The sequence below is a fragment of the Antechinus flavipes genome, chromosome 2, assembly GCF_016432865.1.
Source record: "Antechinus flavipes isolate AdamAnt ecotype Samford, QLD, Australia chromosome 2, AdamAnt_v2, whole genome shotgun sequence".
NCBI lineage: Eukaryota > Metazoa > Chordata > Mammalia > Dasyuromorphia > Dasyuridae > Antechinus > Antechinus flavipes.
The window spans coordinates 6,624,407-6,644,517 of record NC_067399.1 but is presented as its reverse complement, the minus strand read 5'-3'; the positions used below and the strand labels follow the sequence as shown (position 1 = coordinate 6,644,517).

The 20,111-nt window shown below is 52.8% G+C and overlaps 1 protein-coding gene across 1 annotated transcript in view; it reads right to left on the bottom strand.

Moving 5' to 3' along the window:
• Positions 1-7,527: 7,527 nt before the first annotated feature.
• The window catches only part of CYRIA (CYFIP related Rac1 interactor A), a 67,304-nt gene continuing 54,720 nt past the window's right edge, over positions 7,528-20,111 (bottom strand). Inside the window, exons 6-13 of the mRNA XM_051974115.1 lie at positions 18,782-18,887; positions 18,136-18,272; positions 17,840-17,917; positions 16,635-16,751; positions 16,466-16,545; positions 15,330-15,456; positions 14,126-14,196; positions 7,528-11,656 (exon numbers count right to left, since the gene is read on the bottom strand). Coding sequence (XP_051830075.1) covers positions 11,593-11,656; positions 14,126-14,196; positions 15,330-15,456; positions 16,466-16,545; positions 16,635-16,751; positions 17,840-17,917; positions 18,136-18,272; positions 18,782-18,887 — 780 coding nt within the window. The 3' untranslated portion in view covers positions 7,528-11,592. The remainder of the gene's footprint in view (positions 11,657-14,125; positions 14,197-15,329; positions 15,457-16,465; positions 16,546-16,634; positions 16,752-17,839; positions 17,918-18,135; positions 18,273-18,781; positions 18,888-20,111) is intronic.

The window sequence follows — 20,111 nt, the reverse complement described above, 5'->3', positions numbered from 1 at the left end:
TATTTAAATTTTATTTATTTATATTTATTTATTTTAAATAAATTTAAATAAAATTTAAAAAAAATAATTTTTAAATAAACACAAGGTGTTCCCCAAATCTTACTTTTAAGGTTTATTACGTCCTATGATATGCCAACTGAAATTAAATTGGTCAAATAGAAGTGAACTACTTGTTAAAGATTCCTACACTAAGGGGAACACAGGATAGGAGCTCCAGTTAATTTGGTAAAGAAAAGTACCCAACTCCTTGATTGTCCTTGAAACCCTGAGCACTGTCATTACCCAGGGATTCCGTGAGATTTCTTGTCTGGACACACACCCATCGAAGGCCACATTCAGAAAGGGACCATAAAGAGCAACATTCTCCTAGTTGTACTTATGATACAAAGTGGGTGTCCATATAATCCACAACGGAACAGTCCGACAGCATGATGTAGAGGAGGGGGTGAGGGAGGGTGGGGGGTGAAGGAAGAGGGGGTTCAACTGCCATGGAACCTCATGACAACTTGCTTCACAACCCTTAAAACTACATGTGCTTATTATTGTTGTTATTCTTATTCTGATCGATACCTTATTCTGACGTAAATTGATTAAACTTATAAACAACAGCATCGATAATAATAGCAGAATGCTATCTTAAATGCATAAAATAAAATTCATAGGATTATAAAACTGCTATAGCTTAATGAAAGTAAAGATGAAGTTTTTTCCTCTCCAAGTTCCCAACCAGGGTATTTATCAGACATGTTTCCATATGAAAGGTGTTCCTTTCCTTAAGAACCCCTACTTGGAGAATACCATCCTAGACTTGAAGTCAAGAAGACTTGAATTGAAATGCTGTCTCATTCACTTTCTATTTATTTGACTCCAGGCCAAAAAGTTTAACACCCTCACCCCTTGCTTCAAGACAAGGAGGTCTGGAATTGTTGGTCTTTAAGGTTCCTCCTCTCTCTCAAACTATGACAGCAAGAAGTACGATAGAATATTATTACACTATAAGAAGTGATGGATATGAAGGAGTTAGAGAAACAGGGACATTTATTTGAGTTGAATGACAGAGCAAAGGGAAGAATATTCAAATCAGAGAAAGTCAATCAATCAGTCAACATTTATTAAGCACCTATTCTGTCCAGGCACGGCACCAAGAGCTAGCAACTGTAGGAAAGTAAATGGAAACAAGGGTACAAGATAGGCAGACGGGGCAATTGTGTTAACTATTCCCGGTTCTGGAAATCAGATTATGAAACCCAGTGTTCTCTTGTTAGAGAGAAGAGGGACTGTGAGTGTGAAATGTTAACCATACTATCAATTGTTTTCTTCTTTATTACATGACAAGGTCTTACGGGAGGAGTGGGAGTTTCTTGTAAATGACTCTGATTTTTAAAAAAATCAAAGGCATTGATAAGATACATCATTTCTCAAGGATATGGAAAAGAATGATAGACTATAGTGCAGGGGGTATAAATATCAATGACGCTATAAGCCCATCCAAATCTTAAGTGCATGAAAAATAATAAACCTCCTTCCACAAAACTCCCAAATAATAGCCTTTTCAAAGGAAATAAATATTTTTCATAAAGTAATTACTTCTTAGTGCATAATTTTATCTTTCCCTCCTTCAAAATGAACTCATTTTGGGAGTATGCTCTTTATTCTGGAGTGACCTAAACCATCATCATGATGGTTTTTTAGCTCTTTGGGTTCAAGTTTGAATCAGAAGCTGCACTGAGGACTGGAGAATCTTCCTGGATGAGACTGCCAGGTTGGTACCTATTTAAACTCTTTCTCTGAAGATAAAAAAATCGTCCTTCCGGTAGTGAGACATCATGGACCTGGAATCATCCTGGCTTCTTCCCTGTGGGAGATGGATCATTTCAAAAGGGATGACCAAAGACCTGGAAAATGGGGATGACCTCCTTGAGGTGATGGTGGAGTGAAAATCAATTATCCACTTGTATTTGCAATTTCAAGTAAATCAATTAGAAATATTTGATTGTAACTATGAAAGAGATGGGGTAGACAGCATTCAGGGAGCTCAGAATCATTAGGCAAATGGAGTCTTTGTTAGCTAATTAACCATTTCATTGTAATGAAATTCATCACTGAAGAAGCTCAAGAAGGAGAGCATTCAGCTCGGAAGTTTCTTATTTAATTCTTGTTCAGGGGTGAGTCCCGAAGATACTCATGAGTACCGAATCTAGGTCGATCGGGACACAGAATCCCTCCTCCCTCCTCAAAGTTACAGAGTTTGACTTGAAATCGGGAGGACCCAAGTTTATTTCCTGCTTTATACACTTACTATGTGACTAATACTTTTCTATAATAATAATTTACTAACCCTCTTTCAAACTCAATTTCCTCATCTGTAAAATGGGGATAATAATAGCATCTATGTTAGAGTTGGTATGAGAGGCAATTGAGATAATAGCAAAGTGTTTTGTAAGCTTTAAAATGCTATATAAATATTAGCCATTATTATTAGAGTTTTCTCTATGAACTCCACAACAGAAATAGGCAAGAGCGTTGTGTTGGAAAACACGGGGAGTTGGGTACAAAGTGTTGCGGGGAAAAGATTCCCATTGAAGTTCATGAGATAGACAAGTAACTGCTGCCAAGTAATATCATGACAGAGATTCCAGAGCTGCTTTAACTGTAGGCTTTATTTAATTAAGTACAGGTTCAGAACTCACACAATTCCTCTGGACCAGGATCAGGGATTTAGACAAAACAGGGGAAAGAGATGTTACGGAAGCAGAGAAACGTATATATATATATATATATATATATATGTGTGTGTGTGTGTGTGTGTGTGTGTGTGTGTGTGTGTGTATGTAAATACACAGACACATATATATTCTTATATGTGTGTGAACGTATTTACATATAGCAATCCTTATGGATTCGCAAAGATCACATGGGCCTAGTTAAACAGTCATGATCTCAGGCTTCCTCCAATGTCATTAGGCTAATCAAACCGAGTTAGAATGAGAAATTAAGCTACAGATTTAAACATTTAAACGTGAATCTACAACAGTCTACACTATAAGGTTACAGGGCTACGTACATGAAAAAAAATTAAGAATGGGTTAATTGAAAAGGGAGATTTACATGTTCTGAAGGTAATCAAAGAGCTGGAAGCAAACGTTTCCTTCCACAAATAAAGGAAGTTAAATCTGGGAAGCTCAAACTCCCTTTTGGCTTCTTATATTAGGACTATGAAAGATCTTCCCTTAATACTATCATTCCATGAGTCCAATTTTAGCCAGATGAAGTTAATATTAACAGGAAACAGGCTTCAGACAGCCAAATATCCAGGAGAAATGGCTCTGAGCCCCAAATAATAAAAGTTAATAAAAGGAAATAAAACATTCCATAACAAAAGAGATCTTGTTTTCAGTCTTGGCTGGGTCCCTGATTCTTCTGTGGGATATAAAAGCCCCTCCTTCTATTCCCTTTTCTGATGATTCATATGTAAAATGAGAGTGTTGGATTAGATGATCCCCAGGATTTCTTCCAGCTCAAACTCCCCACAGTCAACCAGTTAAATATTCATTAAGCACCCAGTATGTGTCAAGAATTTTGCTAAGTGCTAGGAATAGACATGTTGAAAAACAAAAACTAAAAAATAAATCCTTGAAAAAGTCGAATTCTTTTTCCCAAGGATGATGATGTATGAGGAGTTAATTTGAAGAAACTGAAATAGCTCCTTTCAGTTTCTGGAGAAAAGATGAACTGATATACTAGCTTTCTTCAAGTATTCGAAGAACTGTCACATGAAAGAGGGGTTGGTCGTTAGATGGGTCAGTGGATAGAATATCAGGCTTAGAATCAGGAAAACTCATCTTTGTGGGTTCAAATCTGGCCTCAGACACCCACTGGCTGTGTGACCTTAAGCAGGTCACTTAACTTAATTTTTTCCCAGTTTTTTTTTTTTATTTGTAAAATGTAACCACTACAACCACTACCATTTCTATCACTTTTAACAAGCTTAACATAGTTACCTGACCTCACTATCTACATGCAATGGAAAGTGAGCTTCTTGACAGGATGAACTGGTCCCTTTTTGTATTTGGACCAGGCCGGGCAGATACTTGGGGATGAGCAAATGTCTGCAGGATGTATGAACGATCCTCAACAATTTATCATTTCTTGGGTCCTCGACTTCCTGGAATCCGAAATGAGGATTAGAAAGCCCTGCGTGAATGCTACCCAGGGAGTTCTTGGAGCCTCGGGGGATTTGTAAAGCTTCCCACTGGATGTAAACACCAGCTACTGTTCCTTGTTTTGTTGCTCAAATCCATTCTGTGTTAACCTTGTACCAGATTATGTGGAGGGTTTGAGACACACAACTCCATCCCCTGCCCCAATTAAAGGCAGAGATAGACCTACACTAACGCAAATGCCATTGTCTGTGTGACTTTGTGTGCAAATGACATAATCTCGCGACTCTTGGCACACAGTAGGCACTTAATAAAAGTCTGTTGACTAGGAACCCCAATTGTCGATCAGTTTCCCGTCACGATTCCCTTTGTTCAGTGGCGTGGTGGGAAATGTTTAATGGCCAGCTCATAAAAAAGCAAATGACACGATTTTAAATTTAATCTGGATCGTTAACGTTTTCTCCACCAGCAGACAGGTGGCAAAACAATCCATCAAGCCTTTATTTGTAGCTTCAGTCTGAACTGGTTCATTCCAGCTGGCTCCGGCAGAATTCTCCCCATAGAATGAAATAATCACAGTCCAAACCCACGGCCCCAAAGGGTTGTTATAAAGCTCAAAGGGAAATGAAAAAGCCTGTGAACTGAAGGGAGGAAAGGAAGATGGAGGACTCCTTCCGGCCAGTAGCTGTAATGTGAGTGGGGAGACAGAGGAAGATGTGGGGACCGTGCATTCTGTAGAGTCAGGAGGGAAGTGACCCCAGCAGGGCGGGAGACCCTCAGTTCTTAGGCTCAGGACAAAGGAGGAATTTGGTGGGGGTGAGGGGTAGGGGAGAATTCTCCCTGTTTTTAGGCCAGGGGAGATCTTTGCCTCCATAAACTCCAATGTCACTTGAAGAGCCTCAGTGTCTCAATGCATCCACCCAGAAGCATCCCATTCCTTCTCTCATCTCAGCCTGCCGGGTCAAGTCCGAGCTCAGCTCCAGGCAGCAAACCGGACTCCCTCCTCTCGGATTTTCCCCGATCTCAAGCCGAGCCCGCCAGGACACAAGTGCTTTGCGCACAGGGTTTGTCTGATTGACTGCACGTGTGTACTCAGCACCCAGCTCAGTTCTTCATTTAGAGAAGGTTCCGGGAGAATGGGAGGAATTGATGACCGGGAGCAAAGCGCTCAGCTGATGAAGTCCCCTCGTGGGCTTAGGGAAGGCACAAGCTATTCACCGCATTGTAAAGAAATGGTTTTTGGTGGTGCTGACGGCAGGACGTTTGGAAGGCCCTTCCCAGTACTTCCGCTTGCCTTTCTGGTCGGTTTTGAGTGGGCAGATGCCGTGAGCCTCCGGGCGGGAGAAGAGCCTTGGGCCCTGCCCTTGCTACCTGGGCCACTGCCATGAAGCTCGAGCACTGTGACTTGGCTCTTGCTTCTTTCTGACTCAGGCCTAGTTTTTGCTGTTCTCAGGTGGAGGAGAAGCAAATCCGACTTTGGCTTTGGGGGTTCACGACCATCAGGCGCTGGGGGCTGGAGGCCCCGCTGCATCGGGGGGACTGCCACATGTGGAGAGAACCAAGGTCCCGACTAACCAGACTGACACTGTCTAGAAGGAAGATCAAAGGTGACCAAGAGGGAGCAATAGGACCGGATGTAGAAGTGACCATGTAGAAACTGAGCTAAGTCAGAGCCCACGGTCTGCAAGGTACAGGAGGGGGTGTGTCCCAGGCCCCCGGAAAGAAATGGATGTACTTGTCTTAGCAAATATCTCTTTGTAAAAATGAAGATGTTCATTGGCTAAATGAAAGGAAGACTCTCTGGTAACTGATATTGGGGACCGAATGGGGGCTGGAGCTATTAAATAGTGCGGAGAAAACTCATCCCACCTCCTCGGGAGCACCCGATAGAACTCGGAGGGAGCGCCACAGCCCCTCGAGAACCCCATTCCTCTGAGCTGGGAGAAGGATTTTCGGAATTTAGAAAAGTCTAATGATTGATTTGTGGACGATTTGCTTGAGGGATGGTGCTTGACCCAGACTTCGAGTCCCCTGGCAAAGAATCTCAGAGCCAGATATATCTTTAAAAGTCTGGTTCAAGCAAATCTGGCCGTGAACCACCCCGTGAGATCCTTGTCCGGGAACCAACCTCCTTTTGAAGACCTCCAGTGCTGGAGAGCTCACCACCTCTCAAGGGAACCTATTTCACACTGAGGCAGCTCTGATGCTCAGGAAGTTTTTCTCGACTAGTTGTTGGCGTTGTGTCCAACTCCACGATGCCATTTGGAATCTTCTTGGCAAAGGAGCTGGAGTGGTTGCTGTTCCCTCTCCCGTTCATTTTTACAGATAAGGAAACTGAGACACAACTAAGTGACTTGCTTAGGGTGACACAGCTAGTAAGTGTCTGGGGCTGGATTTGAACTCAGGTCCTCCTGACTCATGGTTTGTTGCTCTATCTGTTAACTCACCCGCTTCCTTCAGTCAACCTTCCTGCTTGCTAAGGAGGCACATCACAGGTGCCTCCCCTGGATATTCTTTGCCTTCTCAGAAATATCCTTAAAATTAACTGGGTCCTGTCCAGGACAGAGCTCGGCAGCACCAGAACCGTGTCATTGGCGGGAGAGATTTGCTTTTTGTCCTCCCTGTAACCTCGGAGCAGATTTGGTTTTCTGGCTGCCATATCTCACAGCTGATCCTATGGAGCTTGGGGTCCACCCAGAGCCATCCAGATCATTTATGTGGGGAGCCATTTGCCACTCTTCACCATTTCGCCATTGTTTTACACGGTGAGTCAGGCCTTTGAGAAGTTCAACTATTCAGGAAACATTTGCTCTACAAAAGGCAGTGACATCTGGTGGTCAAGGCATTGGATTTGAAATTAGGACCTGGGTCAGGCTCTTGGGTCCGTTACTTCCTGGGGGCTCTCATCTCTCAATGGCTCGCCACAGTTTATGTGGAACCCTCTCCCCTTCTAGTTCTAGAACCACATAGCATGATTTTGCCATTGTTCTTGGATGGATTGTGTCGATATACTCTCCTATGGCCCTATTTATCATCCGTTAACTTCAAAATGCCCCTCCCCGGCTACCGCTTCTGCACCAAATGCCCCTCCCCGGCTACCATTTCACTGTGTTGTTTCCTCCATTAGAACATGAACTTGATTAGGATAGGGAATTTCTTTACTTTCATAATTGTTTCCCTGAAACACACACACACACACACATACACACACACATTAGTAAATGTTCCAAGTAATTTTGACTTCCATGGACCTCAGTTTCCTTTTCTCTAAAATGGGGGCGTTCAAAGGTATTTCCAGTTCTCACTCCCCAAAGTGAAGTTGACCCCAGTGCTGACCTTTAAAGAAACGAAGCAGGATCTGGGGATCTCAGGATATGTACCAAATTTTATTTCATTTTACACACAAAACTTCTGTACAAAAGGAGCAAGGGCAGGCTGGGAAGGGCGACAGATTCTGAAAAGAGCAAATGAGAACCCCGGGCCGGGTCGCGGGGAGGGGGGCAGTCCTGTTTAGACACACAGCTGGAACACGACCTTCCAGAGGGTCTGGCTCCTAAAGAGAAAGCTCCCACTTACATCAGGGTCAAATCGAGCACAAATTCAGAGCAGTCTAGTCCGAGCCATTTTCCAAAAGGAAGTCAACAGCCGACAGCTGAGACTATTCTCCCCACCCCCTAGGGAGCGGGCCGGTCCTCCCTTAAACACGGTTCTATTTTTTCTGGGCAAGGGCAGGGGAGGGGAGGAGGATGGAACTATGTCTCTTTCAACTCTAAGACTTTGCAAGCTCCAGATTACTCTCACCTTGAAGTTGTGGGCAAAGTTGGTGGTGTGGATTAGGGCGGAGATGGAAAGTTGTATCAATGGGAATCTAAAAGTTCTTGCCCCAGAACATTGAAATCCTGGTTCTTGGGCCGGAACACTGATATCCTGGTTCTTGGGCCAGAACACTGACATCCTGGTTCTTGGGCCGAACACTGACATCCTGGTTCGTGGGCCGGAACACTGACATCCTGGTTCTCAACCTCTCATTTATTTCTCTGGAGGCCCAGGCCACTTGAGGCTGGGAGGGATATGGGTCTGAATTCAGAAACCTTGTTTTGAATCTGTTCCTTATCCCCTACAAGACCGGCAGCCACTTCCCTTCTCTGAGAATCCTTTCTCCTCTGCAAAGGAGGCGATGGACAAGGTGGTCCCCCCGGTCTCTTTATGTCTCTTCCAGTCCTCGGTCCTACGGTGGCTGATGGGGGTCAGGTCTTCGCGGTGTTCTCCGTCGCTCACCCACAAGCATGGGGCCGTCCGAGGCCCCGTGGGGGACTCCAGCAGCTCCTAACCATCAGGCCCCAGAGAATGGCTGCGCTGGCCAGCACTCACGTCCACGCCCTTCAAGGACCACAGATGTACCCGAACAGGTCCGGAGGTCAGGATTCACGCTCTCATTTTCCAGAATTAATTGTGCTATGACTGTCCCGGCTACAGGAAGGGCTCGGGCCCTTCTACTTCTAAGAGCCTTGGGACTTATTTGCGGCTCTTTGGAGTGGGCTCGCTTGGACAGCTGTTGTTTTCTGACCCAGGATGCCAGAACCACGTTCCCCTTGTGGTCTGGCGCCTGAGTCTGGCAAACGTTCTTGAGCTGGTTCCGTTCGATTTTATCGTCGCGGACTTTGGCGAAGGCACAGATGGTAATGGAGGCGGAAGACTTTGACCTCCTTGGAACCTCGTTTCCTCATCTGTGAAATGGGATGGGACTGGTCTGGATGGACTCTGAGAACGCCGGCCTCCGACGCACGGTCCGGCCCATCTCCTCGCAATCCGTGGGACTCTGGACGGGACCCACCCCACCGGCTTTTGTGTGTAAAGCGGGCCTGGGTTTGCGGCCCGGGCTGAGGGCGCTGCTTCCTTTCTCCCAAGGCTGCAGCCCAGCTCTAAAGCCAGCAGGTGTTTGACATGGTAAGGTGGGGGGCAGGGGGAGGGGCAGCAAACACTGTGAATGAAAGAACGGGGGCCTCAAAATATCTTGACAGGATGGATGATGGGTCCGAGTAATTAAAGTGAAATTTCATGGGGCAGATTTCAAGTCTCCCCCTTAGATTAAAAACCAACAAACAAAAAAACTTCATAGGAACAGGATGGGGGGAGAATTCACTAGAATAGTTAGGGATGGGCGGGGCGGGGCTTGGGATCCATAGATGGAAGCTAGAGCTGGCCCAACAGGAAGGCGAGTTGGCTCGGACCCAGAACAGGGGCCCTGGCCCGAACGTCCGAGACGCAGCATCCAGGCCTCTGCTGGCCTCTTGTGTTTGCTCCATTTTAGATTAGCTGGGTTGGCTCCGGGGAAGACAACAGGGTGGATCCCAGATCCAGGTAGATCTCAGAGTCCTAGGGGATCTCCCCTTCTGTTGGGGGAAGCCTAATCATAAAATCCCCTAGGTAGAGTTGTCCGGGCCCTTGGACTTCGCCGAAACCATTTTCCTCATTTTGTGGACGTGCCCAGGGTCGCAGAGCTCTCTCTCTGTCTCCTGCAGCGCCCAGAAGCTGCTTCGGGGCACATGGGGGTGGGGGGGGCATGGTGGCCATCTTGGAGTCAGGTCCGATCTGCGGGGACCCACAGAGAAGAACTGGACTTAGGAACGTGAAGATGAGACGACTCTGAAGGACTGAACGTCTTTCCTTGCAGGGCGCTTCCGGAGGCCGTTTGTCGGGGGTGAGTGGGCCGAGATCTCCGAGCTCCAGGAGGGGCCGGTACTGTCCAGTCGTTAGGATGACCGTGTGGAGGGTGAGCGGGTGAGGGGCTGGACGGGGTGATGGCTCACAGCCAGAGGCATCCGTGTCCTTCTGCTCAGCCCAAGGGCTGACGTCAAAGAAAACTGACTGGGACTTTTCCATGGGGAGAATCCGGTCAACGACCACAAAATGAGCCCACGGCAGGGATCTGGTCAAGCAGAACGGCCCCTCCTGGGCTCTCCCGCCCCTTCCTATCACGTCAATCATCAAAGGTTATCTAAATGCAATAAATAATCTGAGCTCACATTGTCCGGGGCTCGGGGACTTGCTAAACACTTGAGAAATATCGTCTCCTTTGCTCTGCCCCAGGACCCCGGAGGCGGGCGCTATTATTATCTCCATTTTACAGATGAGGAAAATGAGTCTGAAAGAGTAAAGGGACTTGCCAGGCTACCATGTGTGTGAGGGGGAAGTCAAAGCCCGCTTCCTGACTTGGAGTCCGGCTCCCCATCTGCCCCCGACGCGGCCCCTCGTTTTGCTCTTTCTAGTCTCGTGACGCTGGGGAGCAGCGGGCCGGGGACTGGATTGGGAGCCAGAATGATCCGGGCAGGTCCCATTCCCCTTCTTTGTGCCTCAGTTTCCTCATCAGTAAAAAGGAGAAAGTTCAGCAAAATGTTCGGTTCTACCTCCTCGAGTCCCACGTGACTTTGGGCGACCTTCCTGGATGAGGCTCATGGGGCCCTGCCGGACCCTCCGTCTTCCAGGAAAGTTTTGCCAGATGGGTCCTCGAGGCAGGAAGGAGGGCTCAGACATGGGGGGAGACGTCTAGGGAGACTGCGAGTCAGAAGCATTTCCCGATCACGACGCTCTGATTAAAGCCCAAGAATCTGCAATGATCCAGACCCTCAGCCGGGCAGCCGCCAGAGAAGATGGAGCTCAAGGTCCAGAGGGCTCAGCTTGGGCTTCTGGGGGGGGGGAGGCAGGGGGCTCAGCTCTGGCTTCTGGGGGGGGAAGGCAGGGATTCAGCTCAGGCTTCTGAGGAGGGGGCTGGCAAGGGGTTCCCTCTTCCCTTGAGCTCTGGGATGCTGCTTGAGAGAGACAGAAGGAAATCCATCCTGCAGGTGATGGAGATCGCCGAGGCTGGGCTGCCTCCAGGCCGGAGACCGCCACACAGGGTGTGGCCTCCAGGGAAGGCGCCATGACGCTCCCCAGCTCCGTGGCCTCCACACCCCCCTTCTTATTTTTATTTAATTTTTAAAAGCATTTAGAGCAAATTTAGTTCCCGTCTCGGGAGAAGATGCCTCGCTTTCGGCCCAGCTGAGACGGGAAGGAGGCTGGCTGAGCGTCTGGAACTCGGTTTCTCCCCCAGGGCCGGGGACCGGGAAGGAGGGCTGCCCCAGACAGGGAGGGAGCCGACAGCCGAGGGGCCGGTGAAGGGAGCTCCTGAGCCCCCGCACAAAGCCTCACTTCTCCCGGCCGGGGGTGGGGGGGCTTGTCTGCCTGAAGGTCAAGGGGAGGGCTGCGGAGGAAATTTATGTCTCACTACGGGCTGCGAGAATCAGTCAGGTTAGGGCCCGAGAGCCATACATCTCAGTGACAGGAAGGAAATGGTTATGTAAATACACGAGTATTAACATAAATCTGTATTAAATTATGTAAACATATACATCTTCTGAGGTCAGGGCCCCGTGGGATCCCGGTGCACAGAGCCCTACTGCAGCATGGCTCGGATCTGCTTGGAGGTCGACTCATCGTTCAGGTGCTTCGTGGTGAACCTGCGGGGGAAGCAGCGGGCGGGAGGTCAGCTCCGGGCCGGCCCAGCTGGTCCCAGCTCTCGGCGCCTCCGCGGGCACCTGCCCCGGCCCGGCCATGGTCCAGAGGAGGAAACTGAGGACCAGGAAGGTCAGCTTGTGCAGGACACACAGGGAGGGGGATCCCCGCCGCGCTGACTCCTGGGATTTCCCCAAAGTCCTCAAACATTTCTCCAGATATACTGAGATCTGCACCTGCCTCTTGGCACCAGGCCCTCATGGCTCCCTCTCCCGCCCAACCCCAGCCCCGTATCCCAGAGTTCCTGGGCTTGGGACCCCCTAACACTCGTCAGCGTTCCCCTGCACTGGAGCACTGGACAGCCCCCAAGGGCTCCTTGTGCCCTCATCGCTCCTTCTCCCGCCCACCCTAGCTCCCTCTCCTGGGTCCGTGGGCTTGGGACCCCCTAACACTCGTCAGCGTTCCCCTGCAGCGGAGCACTGGACAGCCCCCAAGGGCTCCTTGTGCACTGGAGGCCAAGGGCCTTGCCCAGCGTCACCCACCCAGCGGACCTGGGAGCTGGGCCTCCCCCTCCACGGCTGCTTTGCGGCCCCTCAAACACTTGCTTAGACAAAGGGTGTGATTTCTGGGCCGCCAAGTACCTGTAACCCTTGAAATCAGAGCACGGCTTCCTTCTCTGGGCCTCAGTTTCTTTATTTGTGAGAAAAGGATAAGGTTCTAAAGCTTAAAAAGCACTTTTCTCAAATGGGGAATAAAAAAGGGTGAAATGAGCAGAAAACAAGGAGAGCCCCTTTCTCCCCCCTGCCTTGGTGTGAGAACCCATCGCTTAATGCCTGCGCCTTTAAGAAGCACCGCCTGCCTTCTGGCCACTAGGGCGGGGGTGGGGATGTCAGTGGCCAGACTGTCCCTCTCTCAGGGGCTTAGGTTCTAACAGGGGGATGACCGTGGGGGCCCTGAGAGGACCAGGAGGGAGGAAGGAGGAAGACCCAGACTCTGGAGTCGGGAGACCTTGGCGACCCCCCCCCCACAGAATGTGGGACCCGGCCCTGTCTGGGACACGCTTCGTCCTCGGTTAAACGGCCAAGGCCTTGAGACCGGTACCGGAGAGCAGCCCCTAAGTCTTCCGAAGAACCAGACCAACAAGCGCCTTCGCTGACCTTTTTTTTTCTCTGACAGGGACATTAAGGCAAGAATTCCTCGGCGGGAAACTCCCATCGAGATATGTAAGAAGCCGGGAGGTTTCCCGGGCGCGCTCTCCACCGGGCCCGACCTCACCCCCCGCGGGCGCGGGCCGCCCCCCAATGGCCAAAGGAGGAACCGCCTTCCCTCTGGCAAGGCCGGTCTCCCAGGGGCGGGGAAGGGAGCAGCTGGGCCTGGAACACAGGCCTCTGACTAAAGTGCCGGGTTCTAGTTAGAGAAGCAGCAGCAAAAGCCTCTAGTCTAAAACTCTCGTTTGATGCCCCCTCCTCCCTCTCCTCCCTTTTCCTGCAGAACTCTGAGAAGGCGGCTGCACTTGCTGCCTCCCCTTCCCCCCTTCTCCCGCACCCCTTACGCTGTGGCCTTTGACTTGTCGTCCCACAGAAACCGCTCTCTCCAAAGGGACTCCGGTCCTCCCCCCTCCCCCCTCCCTCCTCCCTCCTCCCTCCCCTCCTCCGCCCCGCTGACCACCGGGTGCCCCTTGATCCTCTCTAGGCCATTTAGAACACGTTCCGGCCCCGCTTCTGGGCCCACGTCCAGGGCTCTCTCCGGCGCGTTTCAGCGCCCGGCCTGCGGACTCTAGAACCCTAGCCCCGGAGCAGTGGCTCACCGGCCGCCTTCCTCGGCCCTCCCCCCTCGGCTGCCAAACCCGTCTCTCAAAGCTCAGGTTTGGCCGCGTCTCCCCCTCCCCAAAGAGCCGGGCTCTCCTCGCTCCCCCAGCACCGACCCAGGAGCTCCCAGCGTCCTTTAACGCTCTCCGTGCCTGCCCCTCCCCGGCTTCCAGACGGTCTCACAGACTCCGCCCGTCGGCGCCTTTCCCGCCATGAGCTTCCCTTTATCCTCTCGGGTCTCGTGGGCGGGGAATCCCCGGCTTCCCCTCCCTTAGAGCGCGAGTCCTTCACTCTGGACCTGCTTCCTGCCACTCTCTGACCCCGGCACACAGCAGGTGCTTAATCATGGCTCACCGACCTGGCCTGAGCCCGCCCATCTCCTCCCCTCGATTTCTCGGGCTCCGGGTCTCCGAGCGGCCGCCATGGCTCCGTCTCCGACGGCTCCGATCTCCCCACGGAGCGCCTTCCCACCTCGGCCCCCGAGCGGAGAACCTGCTCTCTCCCTCTCCGTGCTCAGGGCCTTGTCCAGGGCCTCAGGCTCCCTCCAGTTCTAACGGTCCGGATCTGTCTGCGGGATCTCCCCTCAGGGGGCCGTTCCCCGCGCTACAGGCCGAAGCCCCTCGAGCTGGGACACGAGGGCTCTGGACCCCCCCCCAACCCGCTTACCTGAGGGCGTTCAGGAGGCCTTCCACGCTGTCCGGGGGCTGCTCCTTCAGCACTTTGATGCAGCCTTTCATCTGGGGGAGAGACGCCAGTCAAGCACCCGCGGGCTCACGGGCAGGGGGACAGACGGCCGCAGGGGGACAGAGGGCCGCAGGGGGACAGACGGCCGCAGGGGGGCAGACGGCCGCAGGGGGACAGACGGCCGCAGGGGGACAGAGGGCCGCAGGGGGGCAGAGGGCCGCAGGGGGGCAGAGGGCCGCAGGGGGGCAGAGGGCCGCAGGGGGACAGAGGGCCGCAGGGGGGCAGAGGGCCGCAGGGGGACAGATGGCCGCAGGGGGGCAGAGGGCCGCAGGGGGACAGACGGCCGCAGAGGGGCAGAGGGCCGCAGGGGGGCAGACGGCCGCGGGGGGACAGATGGCCTCTTGGACCCTGGGTCCTTAAGGGGGGCGAGCTCGCCTTTCTTCCCCTCCCACCCGGGCCCGTCCCCTACTTTCTGTCAGGAAGGTAAAGGGGGCCCAGGCTCCCAGGAAAAGGTAAGGAAACCGAGGACGCTGCACAGCGTCCTAGGCGCAGAACTTCGGACCCGCCCGGCTCGGCCGAGCCCCAGAACCCTCCTCGGAACCACTGCTCTAAGCCACCGGGCTGAACCCCCGCCTCCCAGCCCCGCCCCCAGCTGGGGCCGCCCCACAACCGCTACCTACACTACACCACAGCACATTACACTAGACTATACCACCCCACGCCACACTCCTTTCCCGTCTGTGGGCTCAGGCTGGGGAATGGAAGAATCAGGAGGAGGAGGAGGGGTACCGGGGGGGGGGGCAGGAGAGCTGCCATCTGGGCCAGCTTTCCCAACAAGCCCCCCCTTGACCTTTATCCGATTCTACAGGGTTTACCCCCTTGCAATCCCATGACTAGAGCGCCACCTGGTGGCCACAGCCTGCACTGCTGAACAGCGGCTGCCACCTGGAGGCTCCCGGCGTCCCTCCCCTCTCAGAGAGAACTGCTTCCATCGCCTGCTCCTCCCTAACACTAGGGTTAAGGGTCACGGCCCAGGATTCCCTGGTCGGGCCGTGGAGGAGATGAGGATGGCAATGGGGGGAAAGTTTCCAGGGGAGGAGACTGTTTGTATGAGGGTCCCGAGGCCAAGGGGAAGCAGGGAGGGCAGGAGGAGAGCGCGGCCGGACGTTTGGAAGGGCGCCCTTACGTCGATCTTGGACGTCTTGCAGAAAGCCCCCACGGGGTGCACGTGGTCGTAGAGAATGATGACGCCCACCATGACTCGCATGCAGAACAGGAGGGTTTCTTCGCTGGTGAATCGGCTCCGGTACTCTCTGGAACACAGGGAAGCCTCCGTCAGCCCCGTCCTGCTGCACCCCCGAAGCCCAGCGGCCTGAACGTCCCCCCTCCATCACGGGGGTGACCTCAGCTAGAGCCACGGCGGGGGGGGGGGGGGGACGGCACTGACAGAGGTCACGTCCGCCCTGAACGTCTGACCAGGAACGCCCCTCCGGAGCAGGCGCCCCCTGCAGGGCGGAAGGGGAGCAGAGAGGCCGCGCGCCGTGGCCCGTTTCCCCCCGCAGGGATGCCCGGGAATCGCTGTATTTTTCAGGGAGGTCCCTCCGGCTGCCCCGGGGGGCTGAGAATAAGGACGCCAGGACGGGGGAAGAAGCGGCCCTTGTAGAAAGGGCCAAGGACCAAGGCAGGAGCGGGGAGAAGGCGCGGGAGGGGCCGCAGCCGCGAGGCCGGAGACCGCCCGCATTCTGCTCCGCCGTTCCTTCTCTGGGCCCGATCCTTCTCTGCCCGCCCTCGGGCTGGGCGTGAGGAAGGCGCCTGTACCAGAAACCGGGCGTCGGGGAGCCGGATTCGAATCCCTCCTCGCAGGCTGTTACCCTGGGCGAGCTGGTCCGTGAAAGACTCAGCGACCTGCAAGGTCCCCCTGGCTTTAGAGCCGGGATCGCGAGAACTTTTACAGCCCAAGAAACGGGCGCGGTTTTTATAGCCTCGTGCCTCCGGGCCACGTGCGCACATCGGGGCTCGCAGAGAGAATTCTACCAGAAATCCCCGACACGGAGACAGACCCGGTAACCGGGCTCCGAAAGAAAGCGGGAGAACCGGAAGCCGCACGTCCCCCTCTCACAGGGGGGAAAAGCACAGTTCGGGGGAGAAGCGGCCGCTTGGCTGGGCCCCCCCTCGCCGGGGGGAATCCCCTGGAAGGGAGCTCTGGGGCTCGGTGGGGCCGTGGGCCCTCCAGGCTGGCCCTTCCCAGTCACCTTCGCCGGCGCTTGGTCACAGACGTCCCACAGCCCCCGTCCCCCTCGGTGGGCGCGCGCCTTGACTTACGGGGTCTCCAGCATGACTTTACACACACTGATCATGGTGCTAAGGCAGTCTGTTGTGTTTTCGATGGGCAGCGTTTTGTTCTAGGAGAGGAGGCTAGAGGTCAGATCGTTCCCTGAGCGCCCCCGCGCGCGCCCCCGCGCCCCCTCCCCAAGCCCCCCGGGACCCCCACCTCCGAGACGAAGTAGGTGGTGGCGTTGCTCAGGGTCTTCAGCATGGGGGTGGCTTCTGCGTAGAAGAGGGACATTCGGTTGGCCATCTCGTTGTTGACTTCGTTCTCGATGTCTAGCTGATGGGGGAACAGGGGGTTTGTAAAGGGGGGTCCCGGCCTTAGCCTCCAGCGGAGGGCGCCCACTCCCTTAGGGGTCCGTTCTATCTGCAGACCGGTTCCCTGCTGGAAAGTTCTTCCCGGCCTCTAGCTTCCTCAGTCCCATCTTTCAGAAACTCCCCAGGTGGCTTCTGGTTCTGAGCCCGAGACCGAGCAGAACAAGTCACTTCCAATAGTCAGCTCTTCAAATGCTTCTCTCCCCCCATCCCCAGCGCTCCAGGTCCTTCTCCCCAGTTCCTAGCTCGGTGCTTCCTCTGGGCTCTCCTAGGGCCCCACACAATAACCTTTACCCAGCTCTTCTCTCCTCACGGGACCAGCACCTTAACTCAGCTTTGCTATATAACGGTCTCTTCCCTAACTGGTCCGTCCTTCCAAAGCTGCCAAAACAACCTTCTCAGAGCATTTAAATCCAACAAAGTCTCTTCTCCAAAGTCTCAGTGGCTCCCTGGGGCCTCTTGGACAGAATAGGAATTTAAGTTGGCCTTTGGGCACTCCCCCACCCTGAGAAAGCCCCCCAACCTGCTCCTATAGATTTATTTCACACTAGCCTCCTAGAAGCCACATTTCGGCCATATTGGAGCCTAATTATTCCATGAGTCCCCGTTTGCTTCCAATTGCATTTTTGGTGGCCGTGCTGTAAGAAAAGATGTGGAGGATGGATATTGAGAAGCGTGAAAAGAGCTACAGGAGCTGAACTCGGGTGAAGGAAACAGAACCAGAAAAATCATTCCCATGATGGTCCCGGCTGGGCCAACAGCAAGAACAACCAACCCAAAGCCAGTGCCGTTGTGAGAGGGCGCTTGGCCCCGGGGAAGAGGCACAAGAAAGCACCTTCCCTGGGTGGGGGAGCCATGGGGGGAGGCAGGACACGGGACACGAGTCTCCTTTACAACTTTTTTGCTAGATTTTTTGAATTGTTTTTTCTTCCTCCATTTATAACTATGGTAAGGGCTAGCTTTTTTTTCTGAATGTTCCCCATTTTTCTTCCAACAGCCCTCTCCCCAAAGAGCACCCTCGTGGCGGCCCACGGCCCGAGCCTGCATGCTTACGTGCATGTTGTTGATCCGGTTGCGGCTTATTGTCCGCCTGTAGTAGCTGAAGTCGTTCTGTATCGCGGGGTTTCTCATCTGGAAGGAGACAGAGAAGACGAACGTTGGCCACTCCCGTGGGGGGCTTCCTCATTTGCCGGCCCCCGCAGCTGTTGCCGACATTCGTGATTCAAGAAAGGGCCAGGTTTCAGTGAGAGGGTGGAAAGAAAGCTGGAATCGGGCTTGCGTCCATCTTCCGGCCTCCCTGACTTCGAGCCGAGGAGGGTCTACAAGGGTAGCCCGGGAGCCCCTCTCACCTTGAGCTCATCAAAGCGAAGGGTGAAGTGGAGGATCTCGGCGAACTCCTTGGCCAGAGCCTGTTCCCGCTCCAGGTGCTGGGTGGGTGTGTAGGGAGGGCACGTCAGGCACTCTAGAAGGTTCTGCAGAGCTTTCTCTGAAAGGCAAGGCCATGAGCACACCCGGGTCCTTTCCTGACCGTCAGCCCTCGGCTCAGGGGAAGAGAAGGGGATTTGAAGCCAGAGGGTGTGGACTCGTCCCGGCCCTTCCACCTTCTGCGGTGGAGCCTTAGGAAACGGTCCGCCCCTTGCTGAGGGTTCCTTTCCACAGGAAGGGATTGGAGCCCGTCCTTCTGAGCCCTCATCCTGTGTCTCAGAAGTAACCCAACTTGTATGTCTCCCCATGAGCTGGTGGAAGGGGCTGAGAGTGAGGGGAGTGTGGGTGGGGGTGGGAGGGATCCTCACTTGAACCCTCTGGACCCCTTCCAAAAGGAGGACAACAAATCTTATCCCACTGACCCACCCAAAGCAGTTGTTGGGCTCCCAAAGGAAAATGTGTATAAAGCAGGAGGTGCAATATAGATGGGAGATACCATTAGAAGAATATCGAAGCATCAAAGTGAGATATATATATAAAAAAAAAAGATAAGTAAAATGGAACATTTACCGAGCCGGATGGAAAATTCATAGAATCTCTTCAGTCGGACAACGAGTGGACACACTGCGTTCCAGGCCTTTTCTTGCAGCTGGATGTCATTGGGATTTTGGATTGCCTGCAAGGGAGAAGTCACGGGATGTCATGGATAAAGAAATGGCCTCTGAACCAGAAAGCTCAAGTACTGTCCCTGAAGCCTGCTGGCTGTGTGACCTGGAAGTCACATAATCAGATCCAAGTCACGGAGCAGAGGAGACCTACTTTGGTGGAGGCAGTTTCCTCACTGGAGAAGAGCTCCCTACAGCCTCTTTCAGAGGCATGGGAATTATTAACTTTATTCAAGTGATGGAAAAACTTAAATATGGAGAGAAGGCTTTCTGGCTCCCATATTCTGTGTTCCCAAGTTCTACAGCCCGGGGCCCCCTCTGACTCTCAGAGGAGCCAGTGCTTCCCCTTCAAATGACTTTTTATTGCCTTTGTATGTATTTTTGCATTTACTCGTGGGTGCATGTGCTATCTCCCCCAAAAGAGTGCAAACTGCTTGAGGGCAGGGGCCACTTTCTCTGTGCCTGTATCTTCTGCACCCAGGACGGCCTGAGACCTAATAGATGCTAATCAATCACTTTATTAAGTGCTTACTATGTGTCAAGCCCAATGCTATAAATGCCTATTGATGAATGAATGAATGAATGATTGCTGGGCAGATACTAAGCTGAGTACTGAGGATCCCAAACCCCCAAACAAGAGGTTCCCGCTCCCAATGAGCTTCCTGGGAGGGTGCAGCAGATACATGCTGCACCTATAGAAATAAACCCAATGTTATTTCGGGAGGGGACAATGTGGTCATGGGCAAAGTGGGCCCCATGGGGCCATTGGGGAAATCAAAGGAACTTCCTGGGAGACTTAATAGCTAAGGAGGAAACTCTGAAGGCACAGAATGATTGAGAGCCAGAGAGAAGGAAAGGGTATGCTCGAGGAATAGAGGGCAGCTGTGTAGGGCAGAGGCTGGAGACAGAAGGCAGAATGTGGGGAGAAAGTCGCTGGCTGGAAGGGGAGAGATCAGAAACTTGGCGGCTGAGGAGGTTGGGCTGGAGTGTCGAGGGCCCTGGACACCAACCTGAGAAAAGGACCTTTGTTTTATCCCTAGATAATAGAAGGAGGATGGGTTTGAGGCAGCACCGGGCAGAAGGAATGGGGGGATTTCTACTGAGAAGACCTTGACTAGCATCCGGGCTCTGCCGCTTGATACCCAAGTGACCTCTGGTCTCGTCCACAAAAGAGAGATGGGAGCAGCTGCCAGCTCGGGTCTCTTGCAGCTCTAAAGCTCTGACCCTGGCATGAT